The sequence below is a fragment of the Homalodisca vitripennis genome, unplaced genomic scaffold (genome assembly GCF_021130785.1).
Source record: "Homalodisca vitripennis isolate AUS2020 unplaced genomic scaffold, UT_GWSS_2.1 ScUCBcl_910;HRSCAF=3854, whole genome shotgun sequence".
Classification (NCBI taxonomy): Eukaryota; Metazoa; Arthropoda; class Insecta; order Hemiptera; family Cicadellidae; genus Homalodisca; species Homalodisca vitripennis.
In genome coordinates, this window is record NW_025777042.1 from 184,393 (window position 1) to 206,969 (window position 22,577).

The window sequence follows — 22,577 nt, forward strand, 5'->3', positions numbered from 1 at the left end:
TTGATCTAAAATTCAAAATAAAAAAAAGTGAAATAAACATCACAATATCTGCAAAATTTTTAAGTTCAGATTAATTAACTTTGGTGTGTACTAGTAGTCATCTAAGTAACATATCTTTGAATTTATTTTCATTACTCCTTTATAAATTTTATTTGGAAACTTTTATTATAATGCAAAACTTTTACGGGCTGGGTGATGTTAACAATAATATTGGAGTAATTTCATGTTGATATAAAAATATAGTATGTTGTGATATGAAACTTACATAAGTGATTAATTTTATTTTACATAATTTCGCTTAGTGACATTTCTGTATTTACAAAAATAAAACTTTTATTTCTGAACTTCAATCGCTTTCAACTTGTATTGATTATTTCGTATCAGGTATTTAAAATTTTACAATAGCCCACTTTTGCAGATAGACTAATATTTATTGACAATTTAGGGCTAGGTTAAAAAAAACAATATTTGTTATGGAATTTTAAAGATTTCGGTCTAACAAAATAAACTCCTATTAGAATTCATAAAGTTAATATGTGGAATTGTACGAAAAACAAAAATATTCATTGTAATGTTGAAATCAATGGTCATAATTTTATTTTTGTTTCAATGATAATTAATCATAATAACTAATTTGATTAACTTATAATAAATTGTTTGCTACTATGTAATAATTTTTATTCAATTTACAACATCATATATTGTTTACCGTTTTATCACTGTTTGGTTCACAAGAGGAACTGTAGAGATTGTTTCCATTGTATGCTGGAGAGAGAGAGAGAGAGAGAGATAGAGAGAAGCTCCCACGGGATCCATGATTGATATGTATTTAGCCTGTGGATAACAACAGGTGCAGACTGGGGTGTTGCTCCACTCACTGAAGCCTACTTCCTCCACTTCCTGTTATCTGTCCACTGGTGTTCAGTCATCATCAGCCATGCACTGTATCACCATCGATTTCAACATTGTTTCTCTCGTCCTCGCCAATCTGCTCTTTCTGGTCTGTTACACTTGTGTCCTAGTTTTCTTCTAATATTGTAAACTGTCAAAATATATGTATTTCTAAATCTGTCCATTTAAAACTCATTATAAAACAACAGTTGATTCATGAATTATAAAAGAAGAATGGTGTAGTAGTAATAAAATAAAAATTCATTAAAAAGCAATATATATATATATATATATATATATATATATATATATATATATATATATATATATATTAAGTATATATGATATTTATTGACATGGTGTCATATCTTAAAAATAAGAAAGAAGGTACAACTCAGTCCAATAGCCTATTATTACATTACACAACTAAAATCAATAAATAATGAAAACTTAACAACAATATTGAAATATACTTCACCATAACACTAATTAAAAACTATTTATTTATTTTATTTATTATAAGCTTCACATAGGTTTATAATTTTCAGCATTGCTAAAGATAAACATATGAATTGTCAATGTTAAAAATAAACTAAACTAATAAACTAACCTAAACTAATCAAGAAACAGTTACATATATGCAAAGCTTAGTAAACTTGGTCAAAAAATTCAATAATAGGGACTAGTAAACAACTTTTATTCATTTAAGTATTCATTAACTGAATAGTATGCCCGGTTAATGAGGTAGCATTTTAGGGAGGTTTTAAATGCGTTTATGGAATTCTCCTTCTTTAGATTTGGAGGTAATTTATTATATATTTTAAGAGCTGAATAATAAGGACCCTGCTCGAATAGTTTTAATCTGTGTATGGGGTATTGTAAGGGTTGATTTCTGATGTTATAATGGTGCAATACTTGATTTTTTTGAAAAGAGTTGTTATTAGTTTTAAATAGTAATAGGATTTCTAGAATATATAGAGATGGTAAAGTGAGAATGTTATGGTTTTTAAAAAATGGTTTGCAGGAGGATTGTCTCTTTTTAAGTTTGAACATGATTCTAATGATATATTTCTGAGTTTTGAAAATTTGTTTTGATAACACCGAATTTCCCCAAAATACCAACCCATACCTCAGATGCGAGTAAACATAACCATAGTAAACTGCTTTCACAGTATCTAAACTAGCCACATGAGAGATAGTTCTCAATGCGAAACAGGCTGAATGTAACTTCTTTTCTATAAAGACTGTATGTTCTTTCCAGGATATTGAATTATCCACAACTAAACCCAGAAATTTACATGACGATGTTACTTTAATATTAGTTAGGTTAAAGTTAGTATATGTGCTTGCCGATTGATGTGTTGAGAATATTAATAATTGGCTTTTATTTTCATTGAGCAGTAGCCCATTTGCTGAGAACCACTGTCCTGCTTCGTCAGTTGCTTGATTAATTTTATTCTCTAAATCATCAAGAGATTTTGTTTTTATAGTAAGAGTGGTGTCGTCAGCAAACAGAACTACAGATGAAGTAGTTAGGTTATGTGGGAAATCGTTCACGTAAATGAGAAATAGTAATGGACCCAGCACCGAGCCCTGGGGAAACGATCATTGAGTTGCCAGTGGGAAGAAAACTTGATAGAAGAGCTATTTTTAATTGTAACCTTTTGTTTCCTATTTAATAAATATGAAGATAATAAACTGTGAACTGAGCCTCTTAAGCCATAAAATTCTAATTTCTTTAACAATATACTGTGTTCAACACAGTCAAAAGCCTTTGAAAGGTCGCAGAAAAGAGATGCAGTATGATGTTTTTTGTCAATTGAATATAAAATTGTGTCAATTAGTTCAAAAACTGCTGAGGCTGTTGATGAGTTGGGTTTAAAACCAAATTGATTTTTACACAAAATGTTATATTTAGTAAAATGTTTAAGAATTCTGACTGCGATTTATATATAATAACAGTGAATAAATAATACAAACAAATAATGTAAACAAATAACAGTGGCATAAAATTTTAAATGCTCACAAGACAAGTGCTCATCAATAATTGAACAAAATGCTTTATATTTTAACCAAGTAATAATGGAACTTTTAAATTTAACAAGACTAACTGACTGTGCTATATCAGGTAATTAATTAAACAATAATTTCCATGTATAAATTACTTTTTGTTTTGTTTTGTGGATTTTAAAACTTGCCTATAAATTTAATAGCACATTTTTATACATAAAAATTAAACAAGAGGTTTTGGTGTAGTTCCATTAAACTTGAACTTTATCAATTCTCATAAACTAGAATATTGTAACTCAACTAACCCTGTACAGAAAGTAACTTCAGTCAAACAATGCTGATAACATGAGTATGCCCATTCTCTAGCTGTGGTGAACTTATGCCATTTTCAGTTTTGTTAGTGTTCATGAGTGTACCCAGCAAGAGGCAAGGAGTAGCTGCTCCCCTAAGCAAAGCAATAGTTATATGCTTATAAAGAGAGAAAACAAAACAAAATCAAACAAATGTGGTTAAATTGAATAATCATTTCTTTACAACACGGAAGTGATGTTGTAATCATATATTAAAGGGTACAATTTCAACTCATTATTTATTGCTTGTATACTATGCTTATGTTTATAGCTTTATCACTTATGGAATCACCTTATGGGGCAATACACATTATGCAACAAAACTTTTTATTCTGCAAAAAAGGGCTGATAGATTTATTGCTGGTGTACCTAACAGAGATCACTGTAAAGCTTGGTTTGCAAAGTTTAATATTCTAACCCTACCATCTGTTAATGTATTAAGTGTTTTGATGTATGTTAAAGATAACTTGAATGACCTTGTTAGCCTTTGTGATAACCATAACTATTTTACGAGAAATAGGAATGATCTGTTGCTGATGAAGTGTGAATAACAAACACGCAAAGTAGCTTCAGGTATCTGGGAATCAAATTGTACAATGCTTTACCTGAACATATAAAAAAATTATCTAGGCCTAGGTTTGAAACTTCCATAAAAAACATGTTGCTTAAGAAGTTTATATATAGTGTAATTAAATTTTACAATACTAGTAATAGTATGCTTCTTAAACTTGTTTCACATGTTATAACTTGTTGACGTTGTTATACACTATTGTAGTGTCCTGACAATAAATTATTTCATATGATATGAGTTTCTTAAAATGTTTGTTTGTTCACTTTTTTGCTTTAAAATGTTGTAACCTAAAAGACCTTCGCTTCCCTCCCCCCCAAAAAAAATTGTTATTCTGGTTATGCCACTATTACTGTGTTTACTTGTGAAAGAGTGTTTAAATGTGATATCAGTTCACGGCTCAGAGTACATAAATTTAAAGAATTATTAACAACCTAATAACAATCCATTTTACAATTAAACATCTTACAATTGATTCTATTAACAATCCATTTTATTTTTCAACACTCTAGGACAATAGGAAATGGTAACAGTTGATATGTTTATTCCTGACCTCCAGTAGTAAATAAGGTGTACACAGATTTACGATCAAATATTTATATAAAACATGTGAGTAATTAGTATAGGAGCAGAGAGTAAATATAGTTTTTGCTGAAACTATATAAACAGAAAAAACTACTAAAACAGAAAAAAAATACTCACCTCCTGTCTTATCTTGACTTCCTTGCCCCAGCCACTCTTCTATTACGTAGCTCTGCTGCTCATGTCACATGGACTCATACTTACAGCACTGTCTCTCTCTGATGCAGGGTGGAGGACTGGGCCTGGTTATGTGTGGAGGATTGCTACTGGAGGACACAGAGCGTATACTCACCTCCCGTCTTATCTTGACTTCCCTGCCTCAGCCACTCTTCTATTACGTAGCTCTGCTGCTCATGTCACTTGGACTCATACTTACAGCGCTCTCCGTGCTTGGCTGCTGGTCTGCACATCTTAATAATTATTGCATTCTTTCTTTTGTAAGTATATTTGAGTGATTAATTGTTAATTTTTAAGATATCAAGGATTCAAATAGTACTTTTTTCTGTAGTTTAGCTCAATTTTCATGTATCTTATTATCTTTAGATCACTCTGTCTCCAGAAATCAATTGGAGTGAAGTATTCATAAATATACTTCAGATTAAGTAGTGGTTTAGAAGTTTGAGGATGCCTCATACTTTGCTGAATTTCCAACAAAACTTGATAAAGAAGGCCATTCTTTTCAATACCTAACCCGGTGTATTACATTAGGAATTTTTGTTACAGTATTTGTTCTCTCTGTTGATTCTTCTGGTGGCTGAATGTGTAGTGGGAGTATTGGCATTACTGTGCCCACAGTATCTTGGTCTTTCTATGGATAAGGAGGATATCAAGGACAACTGGCAGAGAACGTATGGAGTGCCAGGCAGGGAACAATACACTGCTGCCATTGACCTTGTACAGACTAAGGTAATCATGGGCTGATTTAAAAAAAAGAAAAATTGAGACAAAAACAATTTTAAATGATTTTTATTTGAATATTTTTCTCATTTACAAAAACATCTCCAAGTTTGGCCAATTTGGCTCAAAGAGGTAAATGAAATCGTTTGTCCCAAACTCATCAATAACTTTTCGATGTTACCAGATCTTGCCTCAACAGTCACTGAAAGTCAAAACATGCTGTTTCAATATTGATTATGTTATTATTAAGCTCCAAGCAATTTGTTCTAAAGGTGCTGAACCCTGAGTTAATATTTGATTCTTAATACATCATTGATGGTATTAGTGTAAGTTCATAAAATATCAAACACACTGGTCTACTTTGTTCCAAAAAAAATCTAGATAATATTCTGAGTTAGTATTTTATCCATATTAGTGCTTTCAAATCCATGTATCTCCCAGACATAGATTTTATTTAGATAGAGAATGGCTTTCGCTCTAAGGTGCCATCTACTGGAGTCAAATTGATCTCAAAAATATAATTTATCTAAAGATATTATTGTAGATTGTTCACTTCAATTTTTGTTAAATTTATTATTAACTTTTAACGTACCTAGTCTCCTCCTATTCCTTTTTCAACCAGACATTGAAGTGTTTATTGTGATGACACAAACACAAATCTAGATTTTGTTTCATGAAATAATGTATTAATTATTTGATTCAACAATTAACCTGTTATAAAAACTACAATACCAGGAATAAAAGTCTGTTAGACAGAGAGACTTTGCTTTATTATATCTCAGTTGATGAAAGCTTAATGAAATGTCGGACAGTTTCAGTGTTGTGGGATAGATAATGGCAATGACTTCACTGCATCTTGGTGGCGACTGCGAGAACTGGCCCCAGAGAATCTCATTGTACCCTTGTCCTGTTGTATACAACAGCAACCTGCAGCATTTCTGGACCCTCAACCACTCAACACCTCACTTTGCCAACAGTCGAGCGTAGAAAACCACCGTTTAGCCAGGAACCTTGAGGTACAATCTTAGGATCAAATACTATAATCATGTATTTAACAATTTAGACCAACCTTTTTGTCTAGATTTTTAGTCATGTATTCTCATAATATCCATTGTTCTTTGGAATCTATTTCACACTGTATGGTTGTATTTTAGAGATTCTCAGACCCAGACCATGTGCTATGTTCTCAAATATTGCAAAGTGTTCATTTGTTCTCCAGTTACAAACTCATTAACATTTCATCGTATTGCTCCGAACAGTCAATGAAAGGATGTTTGTTTTCCTGCCGAGCTTCTAGTAGTATATTTAGTAATAACAAATATTTTAGGTAGATTTCATAGAAGTCATTTTTCAAACGTAAGCAGGCACATATCAGGTACATATTATTTCAGTGTTCAAGGTTAAGAGTATCAGGTTAAAACCTGACTTTTATATCATGTTTGGCCTGTGTAGGAGAATTTCTGGTTCAAATTAATTATATTTCAAGCATCGGAACTGAGTCTGCCTTATTGCCCCGATCACAAATACAAATACATAGGTCTCCGAAAACTTATTTCGGTCAAAAACCGTTTGCTTCTAGCCCTTGTCATGTGATTCCAGTCTAACATATTTCCAGTGCCTTAGTAGAGTTTGCCTTGTTGTCCCAATAAAGAAAAATATGTACATACGTAGGTCTGAGAAGCCTACTTCGGTTAAAAGTTGTATACTGTATAAAATCACTTACAATGCCACAATTGAGTTTGCTTATTGCCCCAATCAAAAACTGTATACGCATGCTGGTCTTAAAAATCTACTTTGGTCAAAAAGTAACTACTTCCGGCTCTTGTAATCTACCTTCGGTCTAAGGTATTTCCAATGCCATAGTTGAGTTTATCTTGAAGAAGAATTTCCCGATGAAGAAAATATACACACTGTACATATGTAGGACTGAGAAGCCTATTATGGTGTAGGGGGAATCCTATTACTTCCTATCTACCTTTGGTATAAGGGGAAAATCCTTATTATGCAGCTTTCCAAAATAATTGTTTATAAGGTTTTACGTTGTGAAGTAATGTTGTTTTTTGGACTTAAGTTTGGGAAAGTATGAATCATTGAGGCGTGTTAGTGTTCATTTCACTGTTTTCTCTTAAGCCACTGTTAAAATATCATATCACCATGTCAAGGAAGCCTACCAGTTTGGAACATGTAAATACCTTTACAGCTTTGTTCATTAATGTTAGTTTATAACAGTGTTTAAATCATATTTATAATGCATTGGGTGTTTTTAATTCGTCACTGATGCAATCTGGAGTAAAAGTTAGACTAACTTTGTCTGTGCTATCTGCATCACTAATGATCAAGCATGCTCTACAATTTAAATTGTTATCAAATGTTTCTACCTCTTTGTTGAACTTCAACTGTAAAGTGTCAACAGCTGTTCAGTGTCAGTTAAATTTGGATTATGAATCGTAAATATTACCATTGTTTTCTAATTATTAAATATTCCAGATCAATTTTTTAGATCTTTTTCTTTATATAAATTTTCCCCAGATTTCAACGAATATAAAAAAAAAATTATTAGCCTGAATTGGCCCAGCCATTCCAGAGATTAGCGCTAAGTGACACATTTACATAACAAATACAAACATCATTTCATCTAAAACCACTCAAAACATTCAAGCAGTTCCTACAGAGGCTCTTATAAATGTTCAACAATTTTCAGCTGATGAAGTGATAAAGACAATAAAATCTATGACAAACTTAATTTCTGCAGGGATTGACAAGATATCAACTAAGATCCTTAAGTATTGTTCAGATGAACTAATAATCCCACTCATTAAAATCTCAAACATGTCCATGGAGCGAGGCATTTTCCCATCAAAACTAAAGATAGGTAAAATCTATATAAAACTCAAACAAGGGGGCCCCCAAAACATTAGCAACTATAAGCCAATCTCTTTATTCCCATCACTCTCAGAACTCACAGGAAAAAAACCACTAGACTTCTGGAGTAGGTATTTAAAAAGTAACAAATTACTAACTGACAAGCAGCATGGTTTTATCCCTGGTAAATCCACTACTACTGCAATTATTGACCTTATTGAGCTAATAATTGACAACATAGAAATTGGTAACACCATAACTACTCTACTCTACTCCGCTTAGCAAGGCTTTTGACTGCCTTGGTTATAACCTCATACTGACTAAACTTAACAGACATGATACTCAATGATACTCATTTATTACCGGTAAAGATTACATACATTGTCACATTGAAAAACACAATATTGTACATTTCAGTTTTAAAAGCAATGTAATCCTCCAGTTCGTCCAGATCTTTAAAAGAAGTGATATATTAAATAAATATATCAATTAAAACAAATCAATTAATTATTTAAAACTAATTACAATACAGATAAAGAATTTCCCAAAATCAACAACAATTATCTAATTTATAACTAATCCCAAAAAACTCATCCACTTCATAAAGTGGGTGTTCCAAAAGGAAAAATCCAATTTGTCTTTTGAAAATACTAAATGGCAGTGATCTTAACCCATTTGGCAGTGTGTTCCATAATTTTGGTCCAAAAGACAATGTTGCTAATGAATATTGTTTGGAAATCAGTTTTTTGGTTACAATATTGTTTGCACCCCTTGTGTTATGTTGGTGAATGTTTTTATATGTTAGCTTGTTTGACGTAGCCATATAAAGCAAAAGTTTATACACAATTAAACAAGGGACTGTCATAATATGAAGTTCTTGAAATTTTTGTTTACATGAATCCTTATAGCCAATACCAGAAATATAACGTACTGCTTTTTTTTGTATTAATAAAATTTTATTAATGTTCTTCTTAAATGTATTTCCCCATATTTCAATACCATAAACTAACTGAGAGTAAAAAAATGCATAATATACCATTTTAAGAGCTTTTTCGTTGCAAAATTCAGACAGTTTTCTCATCATAAATATTGCTTTAGATAACTTTAAACAAAGAGTAGTTATATGGTCATTCCAATTTAAATTTTTGTCGATAATCAATCCGAGAAATTTTGTAGAATCAAACTTTGGTATTACTAAATTGTCAACTGCTATTTGAATTTCAAAGGAAGATTTTTTATTTGAAGTAAAATTGAGAGCTGTTGATTTATTTGCATTTACTGTTAAAAAGTTTTCATTAAAGTATTGCACTATATTATTAATTTGTATATTTGCTATGATTTCTAAATCCTCCAAATTTTTGTGTTTATATAGTATAGATGTGTCATCTGCATATAAAATTGTCTGGTTAGGATTACTTACATTTCCAATGTCATTAATATATATTAAAAATAGCAATGGACCAAGAACGGAACCCTGAGGCACACCCCACTTAATGTCTGATCTTTTAGATGTGACTTCACCCTGATCATTTTTTATGGTGACAAACTGTTTCCGACAGACCAAGTAAGATTTCAGTAAATCATGAGGTGTCCCTCTTATTCCGTAGTTTTCTAATTTATCAAGCAAAATATTTATATTTACACAGTCAAAAGCTTTTTTGCAAATCCAGAAACACACCACAAATAAAATCACCATTTATCATTCCTTCCATTATTTCATTAAGAAATTTGATTATGGCTGACAAAGTGGATTTCCCCCTCATGAATCCATGCTGATTTACAAAAAGTATGCTCTTAGCTTCTAAAAAATCAATTAACCTATTACAAATAGCTTTCTCAAAAACTTTAGAAATAACAGGCAGAAGTGCAACTGGTCTATAGTTAATAATTTCTGAGCAGTTTCCCTTGTTTTTAAAAATAGGCACAATTTTAGAAATTTTTAAACTGTCTGGGAAAATTCCTGTTTCAAAACTTGTATTAATTATAGATGATAAAGGTCCTGCTATAACATCTGAAATATTCTTTAATAAATCAGTACTTATGCAGTCCCAACCAACTGCAAAACTATTCTTCAAGTTCTTTATTATTTTAAGAATCTCTTTTTCAGAGGTTGGGTGAAGAAACATGCTGCTTTCAATTCTTTTACCCTTAAAAGAGTAATTCAGATTATTAAAATTAATAGCCAATTGTTCAGGGATGCCCTTAAAATATTCATTAAACTGATTGGCAATAACATTAGGATCAGTTATCAAATTAGCATTGCTTCTTAGTGAGATGTTAGCTCTATTTTTTGTATTTCTTCCTAAATCTCTGTTTATGATTTTCCATGTATCAGCATTTATGTTTTTTGAATTCAAATTTTTATTTGTCATATATTCTTGTTTTGTTTTTCTTAGCAGACTTTCATATTTTTGCTTTTGCATTTTTAAAAGATTCTTAATTCCAAATTTATTACGATTTTGAACCCAGAGTGATTCAAGGAAAATTAAAACATTTTTTGTCTCCGTAATTTCTTTAGTTATCCATGGAGTTTTATCTTTAATCTGTTTCTTAATATTTTTATTTTTTATTGGGCAACAAATATCAATATTATAATTTAATATTTCAACAAAATTAGAATATTGCTTATTGACATCACAACTTGATGTCAATATATCCCAGTTTTCTTTTTGAAGAAAATAATTTAGTATGCGTACATTTTCTGCATTGAAAGACCTTGCTTTTGTTGGTATTCGCTTTAAGAAATATTCTGTTGCATCGTTAATAGGAATATTAAGTGTGATACCAAAGTGATCTGATAATCCTGTAATTATGACTTTTGAAGTTACTTTTTTTAAGCCCAACTTTTTATTGATTACTATATTATCCAAAACTGACTGTGTATTCTGAGTTACTCTGGTTGGTTGGTTTATCAGATATCTAAAATTGAATTCATTAAGAAAAGTCATTAGTTTAAATTTATTGTTAGAGTGCACTAAAATATCAATATTAAAATCTCCCATCAGAATACAGTTAGAACTAGAATCAAGTGAGTCAACTATTTTGGTTAATTTACATATAAAACTATCAATATCAGAATTGGGCGGCCTGTAGATACAAATAATTATGTAATTCTCATTGTTTATTTTAGTTTTAATTCCTGTAGCTTCCAGTAATCCTTCACATGAAGTTATATCAAGTTTTTCAAATGAAACAGAACGTTTTGTGAAAATTGCAGCTCCGCCACCTTTAATTGAGGTTCTAGAGAAAGAATTAGCCAATGTATACATCCCATTATTAAATTTGATGCATTCAAGAATGTTATCGCTCGTCCAATGTTCAGTTACCAGTAAAATATCAGGATTTAGCTGGTCAATTAAAATTTCAAAATGGTTCAATTTTGGTTGTAAGCTCCTTGCATTCTGATGGAAAATCTTAAAGTCTGTTATACATTTGTCTCTGCCTGTAATACTTGCAAGTTTTTTGTCTGATCTAATTCAAAATTTACTCTATTATTATAGGTTACATTAAAACTATTTAAAGTGTCACTTGAACAAGATACTGAATGCTCCCTAGTAGAAAGAAAATCACTGAAAAGATTTTTCTTCTTAATTGCACTGTGAGGAGTAGACCATCCTGAAAAGTTAGTGGCCACCGATTCATTGTTGAGGCGCTTGGTGTCCGTAGACTTTGTTGTGTTCAACACTTCACAGGAGTCACCATCGACAAATGATGTAGATGTCTCTAATATTATATTTGGGTTTGACACATCAGGATTTTCTTGATTCTGCAGCAGCGCAGAGATGGTATGTCGTAGATGTTGAACAAACTCGGCATGTGTTAAACCATTCCTTAACACTCTTCTGGCCTTTTCGTCATACGTTACAATAGTTACAGAGGTTCCCGTGACACGCTGAAAATCAACTATTTGAGCACAAAAATGTTCTGGATTGATACCATCTCGCACACATCCCATGGGCGAACAAATCAGCTGACTGAAATTTCTTTTCTTGAAGTCCTCTTTGAGTTGTTGAAATGCATAATCATATATTTCACCATTAGGTTTTTGAAAATAATTATCTTTAGTGATTAGACTATATACAGCCACTCCGGTTTCAGTTACCTGGCAAGCCAAATGATCACTGAAATAATCCTTACTAATATCTGGTTTACCGAAGTGCCTCTTGAAAACTTTAGCTACACCAGCGCTCATATTTCTGTCATTTCTGAAGTCTCCCGAAACACAATGCGCAAAGGCAACACTTTTGTCTGTACAGTTATCCTTTATTAGTCTGTTCATGTCTGCCTCAATGATGTTGATCTGTTTTAGTTCTTCATGTGGTTTTTTCTGGTAAGCCAAACTCTCGAACCAAACTCTCTGGTGATCTATCCTCTGATTGCCACATTCTAATAGCCTTTATTATTAAAGCAGCCAGTTTATATTTCCCACTTTTATTCAAATGGAGGCCATGTTTAGTATAGTGAAGTCTTCTAAGACAGTTTAGGTTCAGTACATAGACATTTTTCATTCTAGCTGTAAGTTCAATTATATAGTTATTTGCTAATCTTAGCAATTTATTTATGGGATCGTTCCATATTTTATCATGTCTTATAGGTACAGTACTGATAAAAACAGGCCTAAACTTACTAATTATTTGTAGTTGTTTATCAAGGTCTTTGTAAATATAATCAAAACTTCCATTCAGGCTGTCATTGGTTCCACCAAGAATTATTAGAGGATTTTTACTTTCTAAGGCACTGGACTCAATAACCTGTGCTAGAGTAGTGTTTGCTCTTACATAGCCAAAAGCGTGAATTTTCCCATTGCTTAGTTTTTCTATTTTGCTACTTAAGTAACTACCTTGGCTGTCGCTGCACAGAGTAACGTTTACTTGTGGGCAGTCCACTACAAATTTTTCTTTTTTTTTCTATGGCGGTTTTGTAACATTTCTTTATTTTATCTGTGTTGATAATTTTTATGTCTGGATGTGGGTTTTTAACATGTACTGAAGATTTTAAGGACGGTAATGGAATTTCCCTCCTTATTAATTTAGAATCTGGTGGGCAGTCTAAAGCTTCATACATGTTTGAAGTAGAAATTATAGACTCAAAAACTCTTTGGCTATGATTTTTTTTTATTTTTTTGTTAATTTTTATCTTCGGACTTATCCACATATTTCCTGTATTTTTTGGATCAGAAGTAGAGGTTTTCTGTGTATTGATTGGCAACTCTGAACAGTTGTTTTCAACAGGGTGCAATATTAGAGCATTGATAGTGGCTCGTGACAGTTTAGTGTACTGGTGGTTATGCATTAAATATGCAAGCAGAGCCCTTTTAAGGATGACATCCTTTTCCTTAATTTCTAATTGATCAAAGTAGTTTTCAACTAAACTCGCTCCGCTATGTAGTCCTTTTATGAACCAATCAACCATCAGCAATAAGTACACACCACAATCAATGTTATTTTTTTGCTGTGGGCAGTCAAGAATTTTGAACTTTGTACTTTCAGAGGGGCTCAGATACTTTGATATCCTGTCAAAGAGCAGTTTTGCAGAGTCGATATTATACTGATTAACAGAATCCAGGTAGTAAAATGTTTTGTTAGATTTAACATACAATAATAAACTCCAATGAGAGCCTGCAACTTGCATAACTGGTGCAGCATCACTGACAGGCAGAACTATGTAAGCCTTTTCATCCAGACTGAGAGGTTTAGTGATAAAATCTAAATCTTCATATTTACAGTATTTGATAGCTTGACAGACAGCCGGTTTCACTAGGCAAACATCATTGTTGACTAGTTTTTTTCAAATATAATATTTCAAAATACATATCAATGCTATCATCCAGAATCCAATCGTTGCTTAAAATGGGAAGTGAAATACTAAAATTCTTCTCTGTCTGAGTTGAGATATGTGTATGTTGTAAGTTGGTGTTGGGTAGATCATTTTGTTTCATGCTAACAGGAGTGTTATTTAAATGAAGTTGATTTGTTCCCTCATCTACCTCAGAGGCTAATTCACCAGAAAAAATTGGGGTGCTGGCAAAACTAACTACATTTTCATTTTGTGAATTCAAACATTTTTGTGAAAAATTAAAGTCTTCAATTTTTACAGACAGCTTTTTATCAAGAATGTACTGCGACAATTCTTTTTGTGATCTAAATATCTTCCCTTTAGGGGAAATAATATTTACATCAATTTTTCCTTTGTTTACTCCTGTTTTCCTCATTACTTCCTCTCTTTTCCATCCCTTAGGAACATTACACTTTTTGACAATACAGTTCATGTTATGAAATATATTTTATATTTTACTCTATATAATTTTCAATTGTTGCCTATGTATATTTATATGAAAATTAAAGTAAAAAACAAATACACAAATAGAATGCTTTGAAAATATTTAAAATTTGTTTACAGATAAAATATGAAAAAGTTTTAAAAACAACACACAAACAGATAGACACTGAACAAGAAAGTTTGTTTTAAAAAATACACACAAACATATAGACCCTGTAGTATTGTCTTTGAAGGTCAATGCTGATCACTGATTTTATCTACAGTCAATGTATAGCCCAACTTGACAAATGAGACAGTGTCAATGATGTTTAATTAATAGCTTGTCAATGTCCATATATACTAGCATAGCCCAGCACCGGGACTGTTAGATAATGACAACAGCTGGTTTTCAGTAGTTATCAACCAACTTTCCTGCAAGCTGTTTGTAGTGGGATATCCTGTTTGGAGAATTCTGCTACAGGAAGACTACAGTAGTCAATCTCTGGATAGTGTTCTTTTTTATTTTAAAAAATATAATTTAATTATTTATATTTATTATTGGTACTTTAACAGCACATGCTTTGATTACAAATTATATTTTAAGACACATTAGTGTCTTTTAGTAGGAATTATAACTTAAAATTCAAAGTTAAATATTACAGTGAAACATGTGCTTCCAACAAATGGTAAGTGAATCCAAATTCTTCATTAATTTAATAATATAGTTGTTTATAAAACTTGAAATTTAAGACTTATGAATAAACTTTATACTTATCCAAAACTTTTGGTATGCTTCTAGTATAGTAATACTGAGTTGAAAAGTGTTAAAATTTGTTAAAGAAAACTGTCCAATATTCACATTATTTCATACACAACACCACATGACCATAATATATCCATAATATATACCATGGGACCCAACTGGTATTTTGACAGACATGGATCTCTCTGGTGGTTTGAGAGCTACCTCAAGGGACGAAGTCAGGACAGTGTAACTAAAAGAAACAGTTAACAGGCTCATAAGAATAATTCAGTCTAAACTTCTGCCTGTCAGAAGAGGGGTTCCACAAGGCTCGGTCCTTGGGCCCTATTCATATTATTCATTAACAACTTCCCAAAATATGTAGAGAATATTGTAAAATGCTGATGTACGTGGATGACACTGTGCTATTCACAGCTAATAAGAATACAAAGCAACTAGAAACAGACTTGTTCATTGTCTTCAGTTTGGCCCAAGAATATACACTTAAAAATAATCTTGTTCTCAATGAGAATAAAACAAAATAAATATCATTTGACTGTAATATCAAAGTAGTAATATCATTTGCTCTTATAAATGATCTACCAGGTCTCCAAGCAGCTGACAATATTAAAAATCTAGGCATAACACTTGATGAAAGCCTGAGCTGGAAAAATCATCTAGACAACATATGCCTTAAGCTTGCTCAGCTATATTCTCACTGAAAAGAATTAAACAGATCTGAAGCCATGATAATTGCATACCATACTCTTTTTGAAAGCCACTTACGTTACAGAATAATGTCTGGAGTGGTTCTTTGGATGGAAATCTTCTTTGTATCCTAATTATGCAGAAGAAAACACTAAGGATAATGGCAGGAATAGGACCCAAAGAGAGCTGCAGAAACCTATTTAAATACTGGAAATGATTGACAATGACTTCCATCTACAACCTGGAAACCATTATGCACTGCAGATTAATTAAGGATCCTCCTAAACAAAGGCATCTGCACAATTACTTCACCAGACAAGCAGGAGACTATACACTCCCTATTCACTGAACTGCCTTATTTGAAAAAAGCCATATGATGGAATGAAGCTGTCCAACAAGTTGCCTGAAAGATAACAACCCAAGAACCATGAATAGAATCTTTCATCATTGTCTACAGAACCAGGCCTTCTATGCACTTGGGGAAAGTACATAAAGCTTTAAGATTTGTTCCTGAATAACCAATCTATATATATAAAAATGAAACTGTTCGTGTGTAACAGCATCACTCACAAACGGCTGGACGGATTCGCCTAATTTTTTTTTTTTAATTTGTTCGTCTTGATCTGTAGAAGGTTATAGGATACTTTTTATCCCTTTCCCGATTCAGGATTCCGCCCCACTGGTTACAGAAATACCCGTAAGAAATGCATTGCAGCAAACATATGTTATTAAGTGAAAGAGTTTTTTTCAAATTTTTAATCAGCTGTTCTTTGTAAACATATATAATGCGACAAAAAATATATTTATATATAAATTTCTTTACACTTATAGTTTTAAAGCATAGAGTAAGCTTAAGAGAAACGACAAATTTTGTTTAAACTGTCTCTGCAATCATAATATATAAAAATGAATGTTTGTGTGTTTGTCCTTTATAGACTCAGAAACTATTGGACCGATCACTATGAAAATTTGTATTTTTCTATGTAGAAGGTTTATACGCAATGCCCATTGATGTAACTAACCACCAGGCTGTACTGCAAGATATAAAAGTTATCAAAGCGCCTGCACATTATAAACTGCAATTACAACACAGTAGTTACGTATATTAAAATATCCAAACACTATTTGAAGGCAAAGAAATATACGGGCAAAGCTTAAGAGACGCGTGCGAAGCCGCGGGAAACAGCTAGTAAAAATATAAAAAACTAAAAGTCAACACACAATTTTATAAGTGTTAGTTACTCTAGTCATTCTAAAAATAGTCAGTTTACTTTTAATAAAAAAAATTGTCTGAGAACAGAAAATACATTTACATTTTCTGCGTTATACTTTCTCTTACTTAATATTTTTTTCTAAAATAATTGTTCAAATTCCATTTTAAAGTACAAAGAAGTTTAGTTGAACTAGATTTCTATTCAGCATAATTTTTCCTCCTAATTTTCACCACAAATTGTTTAGATATTGAATAAACTTGTCTATTTTTCACATACTTGTTATGTTTAAATGCTACTTTTTGATATTTAGTAGTCAATGAAACCGGCTGTGACCTATAGAGTTCATGAGAGGTCATGATAACAATGTATTAAAATAGAAGTGATTACGAAAATAGGATTGTGTACTTAGAATTATTCCAAAAGAAATTAACAAGGTGTGAAAATTCTTTTTCTGTTTAACTATTTGGCATATAGATGAATCCCATTCATTAATTCAGTTAGTTTATTTATTTATTCCAAAAGAAACATAGTTGAATTAAATTGTATGAAATGGTTCATAAATCTTATCAGGTTTGTCAATAATTTCTAATTACATAATGTTCAGTATCATGATCTGCTCTATAATGATCTAAATATAAAAACTAACACTTTTGTAAGCAACAACAAAATATACATTATTATTTTGCTAATAAAAATTTATTACAAATAACACCAGTTTCAACTTGTTTACGAATAAATTAATATTAACTTAACAACTGGATATTATACATATGGAATAAATTGATAAAAAGGATTATCAAAGAACCTGATCTGAGAATGTAACATAAATCCTACCAACCAATCCATTAAAATAACTTCATTACATATTACTATGTCACAAGATAAAACATCGTAGATTGAACTCATTTTGGTTACAGATTTGTTTACTCTGTGAATTTATTGTTATCATCATAACTACCCTAAAGACTAATGTGGCATGAGTTATTTTTAATTTTGGCGTTTTGTCCCTCAATATCAATAGACTTCCTTGGTCCAGGAGGAGCCTACGTACAAAATATCCACCTTCTAGAACTTTTCAGTCATGTATGGACGGATATAAAAATGGACAAACACGTATTAAGTAAGCCCTACCGGATCCATAATAAAAGATCATAAATAATGTATAAAAGATATAGGAAAGTCGCTACAATAACAGAAATGATAAATATATTTGTTCTACCATATATTTAATTTTACAATATGACTATTACAACCACATAAACAGCTATCACAAATTTAGCTAATAATAATAAATAATTTCATAAACTTAAAAATTAAAATATTATCAGAGATTTTATACTAATTCAGTTCCTGCTATTATCTTATATTAATAAACTGGCTGTGGCAGACATTCTGGCTGTGGCTGATAGTACGCACATTTCCCAAAAGTCGGTACATGATGCGTGTTGCAGGGAAGGTGCAACATATAATATAGCTAGAGATGTATCATAGTTTAATACATTAACTGCGGTGAGCACACATTGACAGTATCCCCACTGTCCAAAAGTCAGTACACTGAAACTAAGATTAATACTGCAACATTAAATTACACAGTAAATGAATACTGTAAATCCACTTACCTGTCAATACTAATTAGGTTTGCCACTTTAACGAATAATAAAGACATTTTGAATACACCAGCAATGTATGTAAAAGAACGTTGAACTTCTACTGCAAACATGAAAACAAAACTCAGATCAAAGTTCACCATGAACCTGTGACCTCAGCACCATTTTGTCTGATACGTAATTTTTCTTGATAAGTTCCAATTGCTCACATTAATTAGTATGTACAATTATCTGGATAAGTTTGAAGACAAAATTAAAATTTTTCTTTTACAATACAAGTTTTTTTTAGTAGTACAAGGTGTGTTCAAAAAATAACAGGAATTTTTAAGTTTTGCAAGTTTTGAGAGTCTGATTGTCAAGATTAAAAAAGATTTTGTTGGTACTCATGATTTTGAAGTACAGTATAATAAAATTTAAAGCTGTAATCATTATTTATATCATTTATACAAGTTTCATAAACTTAGCAATATTTGCTTTAAAAAAATGGTAAAAGAATTTGTATCACATTTTGTGTGAAAATGAAATAAGGTGTAACAAAGTATGGGAAATGTTAATAATAGTTTATGATGAGTCTGATATGAGTAAAACAAGGGCTTACAAGTCTTATAGACATTTCAAAGATGGCCGTGAAGACATTGAAGATGATGAACCCACCGTATGCCCCAGCATATCCATAACCACTGAAAATATGAAAAAAATGGGAAGCATGTTTATGAACAATTGCTGTATTACAATCAAAGAAGTTGCTGATGATGTTGACATATCCATTGGCCCATGCTATGACATTTTTTGAACATTTTGGGAATGAAATGTGTAGCGCAAAATTTGTTACAACATTGTTGAATTTTGAACAAAAACAGTGGTGAAAGGAAGTTGCTCAGGAGGCATTAAATGAATTCAACAACAATGCAGAATGAAACATGTTAATAAACAGTATTATTATAACAGGTGATGAAACATGGACTAACGGTTATAATGTCAAAATTAGGCTAAATCATACCAGTGGAGGCATTCTGGATCACCAAGACTGAAAAAGGCTCGACAAGTGCAATTGAACTTGAAGATGCACAATGGATAGACAATCCTAACATCTTCGTGCGGAGGATGGTAGTATAATATACGAACCAGCTATCCCATGATGTGAGCCTATTCCCATGATTTTTTTGAATTAGAGATGATGGAGAGCTTACCGGTTTTGAAGCTTGTTACATTCCATAGATTACTGGTAAGAAAGTTGTCAGCAAGAGTAAAGAAGTGAATTTTTAGCTGACCCAATTGCTCACTAGATATGGCAATTTTTATGCTTGTCTACTCTCCATGGTCAACTTCAGGAATTCAGTGTGTAGCCTGTATTCCCACATATCCCTGACTGGCCGGAGGTCTGGGTCTACAGTTATTGTTGTTGCTGCTCACCCTGTAGTGTGACATGTTACAGGGGTGTTTCTCCCACCTGTCAGCCTGGCTACAGTCTCACATATCCCTGTGCCTGCAGGAGGTCTGGCTCTCCTGGGTCTACAGTTACTGTTGTTGCTGCTCACCCTGTAGTGTGACATGTTACAGGGGTGTTTCTTCCACCTGTCAGCCTGGCTACAGTCTCACATATCCCTGTGCCTGCAGGAGGTCTGGCTCTCCTGGGTCTACAGTTACTGTTGTTGCTGCTCACCCTGTAGTGTGACATGTTACAGGGGTGTTTCTCCCACCTGTCAGCCTGGCTACAGTCCCACATATCCCTGTGCCTGCAGGAGGTCTGGCTCTCCTGGGTCTACAGTTTACTGTTGTTGCTGCTCACCCTGTAGTGTGACATGTTACAGGGGTGTTTCTTCCACCTGTCAGCCTGGCTACAGTCTCACATATCCATTTGTCTGGGCGGACGACTGGCTCTCTGGGTCTACAGTTACTGTTGTTGCTGCTCACCCTGTAGTGTGACATGTTACAGGGGTTTTTCTCCCACCTGTCAGCCTGGCTACAGCCCCACATATCCCTGTGTCTGGCAGGAGGTCTGGCTCTCCTGGGTCTACAGTTACTATTGTTGCTGCTCACCCTGTAGTGTGACATGTTACAGGGGTGTTTCTCTCCACCTGTCAGCCTGGCTACAGTCCCACATATCCCTGTGTCTGGGCAGGAGGTCTGGCTCTCCTGGGTCTACAGTTACTGTTGTTGCTGCTCACCCTGTAGTGTGACATGTTACAGGGGTGTTTCTCCCACCTGTCAGCCTGGCTACAGTCCCACATATCCCTGTGTCTGGCAGGAGGTCTGGCTCTCCTGGGTCTACAGTTACTGTTGTTGCTGCTCACAATTCTCTCCTGTGTCAAGCAGGCTCATGCTCCACCTTCACTACCACCCAAACTTGTCGACAAGGTGAGTCTCTTGTATAAGTTTCACAGATATTGTTAGAGATGAATTATAATAAAGTAACCAACAGGCAGTATAACCTTTGTTTTCCAAACGACAGATTTAGAGAAGTTGGTTTAGTCAAAAATATAATATAAAGCTGGAAGAACTTCATTATACTCTATGAACACTTAATTCAATGTGAGTTTTTATTCATTTTAACAATACTTCCTATGGTGATGCTTTTCCAGGTGTATTATTGTTCTAGTGTTGATTTTAGTGAGTACAGAATGATAATTTTTATTATTTCTTAATTAATGTAAGGATTGCATTAATTTAATCTTCTGAACTTTAGATGTGGTTTATTCTAATAAATACCCTCTCAGGTTGGATATCAGGCTGTATCTTGATCCGATCTATCACATCTTTTATACTACCTCTTTACTTTGCCAGTTCAAAACTATTTTCACATTTATACCTACAAGGAGTGTAACTACTTAAGAGTACAATAAGCTACTCCTGGGTCCTGGGAATCATATAAATATTTATGATTAAAACCATGTACAACTATATGTATTCTTTATAAGTTTTTCAAGTGTTTCATAAAATGATATACAAATATTACTTGTGAATTTTCATTTTTAATATAGGAGCTTCTTTATAAAATTATGTAACATTAGTGCAATAGTTGGTGTGGGTTTTAACCAATTTTTTGTATATTTGATTTACAAGCCCTATGGCACTTAGTAAACAGTAAAATAAAATAAATATTAACTGTTACAGGTGCACAACTCATTTCCTTATAGTGGTTCCTGAAAGTTCATCAACAAAGGAGCAACAGCCCGGTGAAGTGAACAAGCGATTAAAGTTGGCTTTGCTATATTTGTCAATATGACTTGTTTTACTAATTTTATACTATTTTTTAGTACTTAGCTACTATGTTTTAAGTTAAGATTTTTTATGTTCATACAAATAAACATTTTAAAAAATAAGTCAAAATACTTTAAATCCATTTATATTTATACACTGTTTACAATATTCACATTTTTACTTGGTTTCTTGTTCATTAATTTCATAGCAACATTTGAAAATGTTACTTCTTTATGTAAGACTTATCTATTATGTTTTAGCTGACTAAAGTTATAAACATACATTATCATGTATATTTCAATGTGGTGATGCACATTCTAAGAATTTACACATTACCAAGCCGAATCTTCCTGTAGTAAAGTATAGTAGCATAAGAGACATTTAGGCAAACCACCATTAGAATTCTTAGTTCTATAAATTTCTATCAACAGTAGTATTTGTTGTTAAGTTCTGGAAGATGACTTTCCTCTGGTGGATAAGATCACACTGTGGCCAATGAGTTGTCCCAAATTCCAAGACAGTAACGCAGGTGTTATTAAAAGATTGTGTGATAAGCAAACAATTTCAGGTCAGTAATACTGTATCAACAGCAATCTCATTTGATTTTAGTAAAACTTATGTTTGTTAGGTACTACTCAAGTTTATGAAAATATTAAGGGCACAAGTCTCAGAGAAAAGATCAAACAT

At 32.4% G+C, this 22,577-nt stretch overlaps 2 protein-coding genes across 2 annotated transcripts in view; one reads left to right on the top strand and one right to left on the bottom strand.

The window, feature by feature from the left end:
* The window catches only part of LOC124371086 (kynurenine/alpha-aminoadipate aminotransferase, mitochondrial-like), a 65,366-nt gene extending 46,550 nt beyond the window's left edge, over positions 1-18,816 (bottom strand). Inside the window, exon 1 of the mRNA XM_046829398.1 lies at positions 18,702-18,816. Within this exon, the coding sequence (XP_046685354.1) occupies positions 18,702-18,802 (101 nt within the window). The 5' untranslated portion in view covers positions 18,803-18,816. The remainder of the gene's footprint in view (positions 1-18,701) is intronic.
* On the top strand, positions 835-22,012 carry LOC124371087 (CD151 antigen-like). The gene is made up of 6 exons (XM_046829399.1): positions 835-1,000; positions 4,629-4,838; positions 5,125-5,307; positions 6,111-6,314; positions 20,880-21,047; positions 21,804-22,012. Exons 1-6 carry the CDS (start codon positions 938-940, stop codon positions 21,834-21,836), a joined length of 861 nt encoding a protein of 286 aa, XP_046685355.1. The 5' UTR covers positions 835-937; the 3' UTR covers positions 21,837-22,012.
* The last annotated feature ends 565 nt before the right edge of the window (positions 22,013-22,577 follow it).

Excerpts from the sequence above, each read along its gene's own strand:
- LOC124371087 (XM_046829399.1), top strand. The coding sequence starts at position 938 with ATGCACTGTATCACCATCGATTTCAACATTGTTTCTCTCGTCCTCGCC. Across the intron at positions 1,001-4,628 it reads TCGCCAATCTGCTCTTTCTG|GGTGGAGGACTGGGCCTGGT; the intron begins GTCTGTTACACT and ends TCTCTGATGCAG. Across the intron at positions 5,308-6,110 it reads TTGACCTTGTACAGACTAAG|TTTCAGTGTTGTGGGATAGA; the intron begins GTAATCATGGGC and ends AATGTCGGACAG.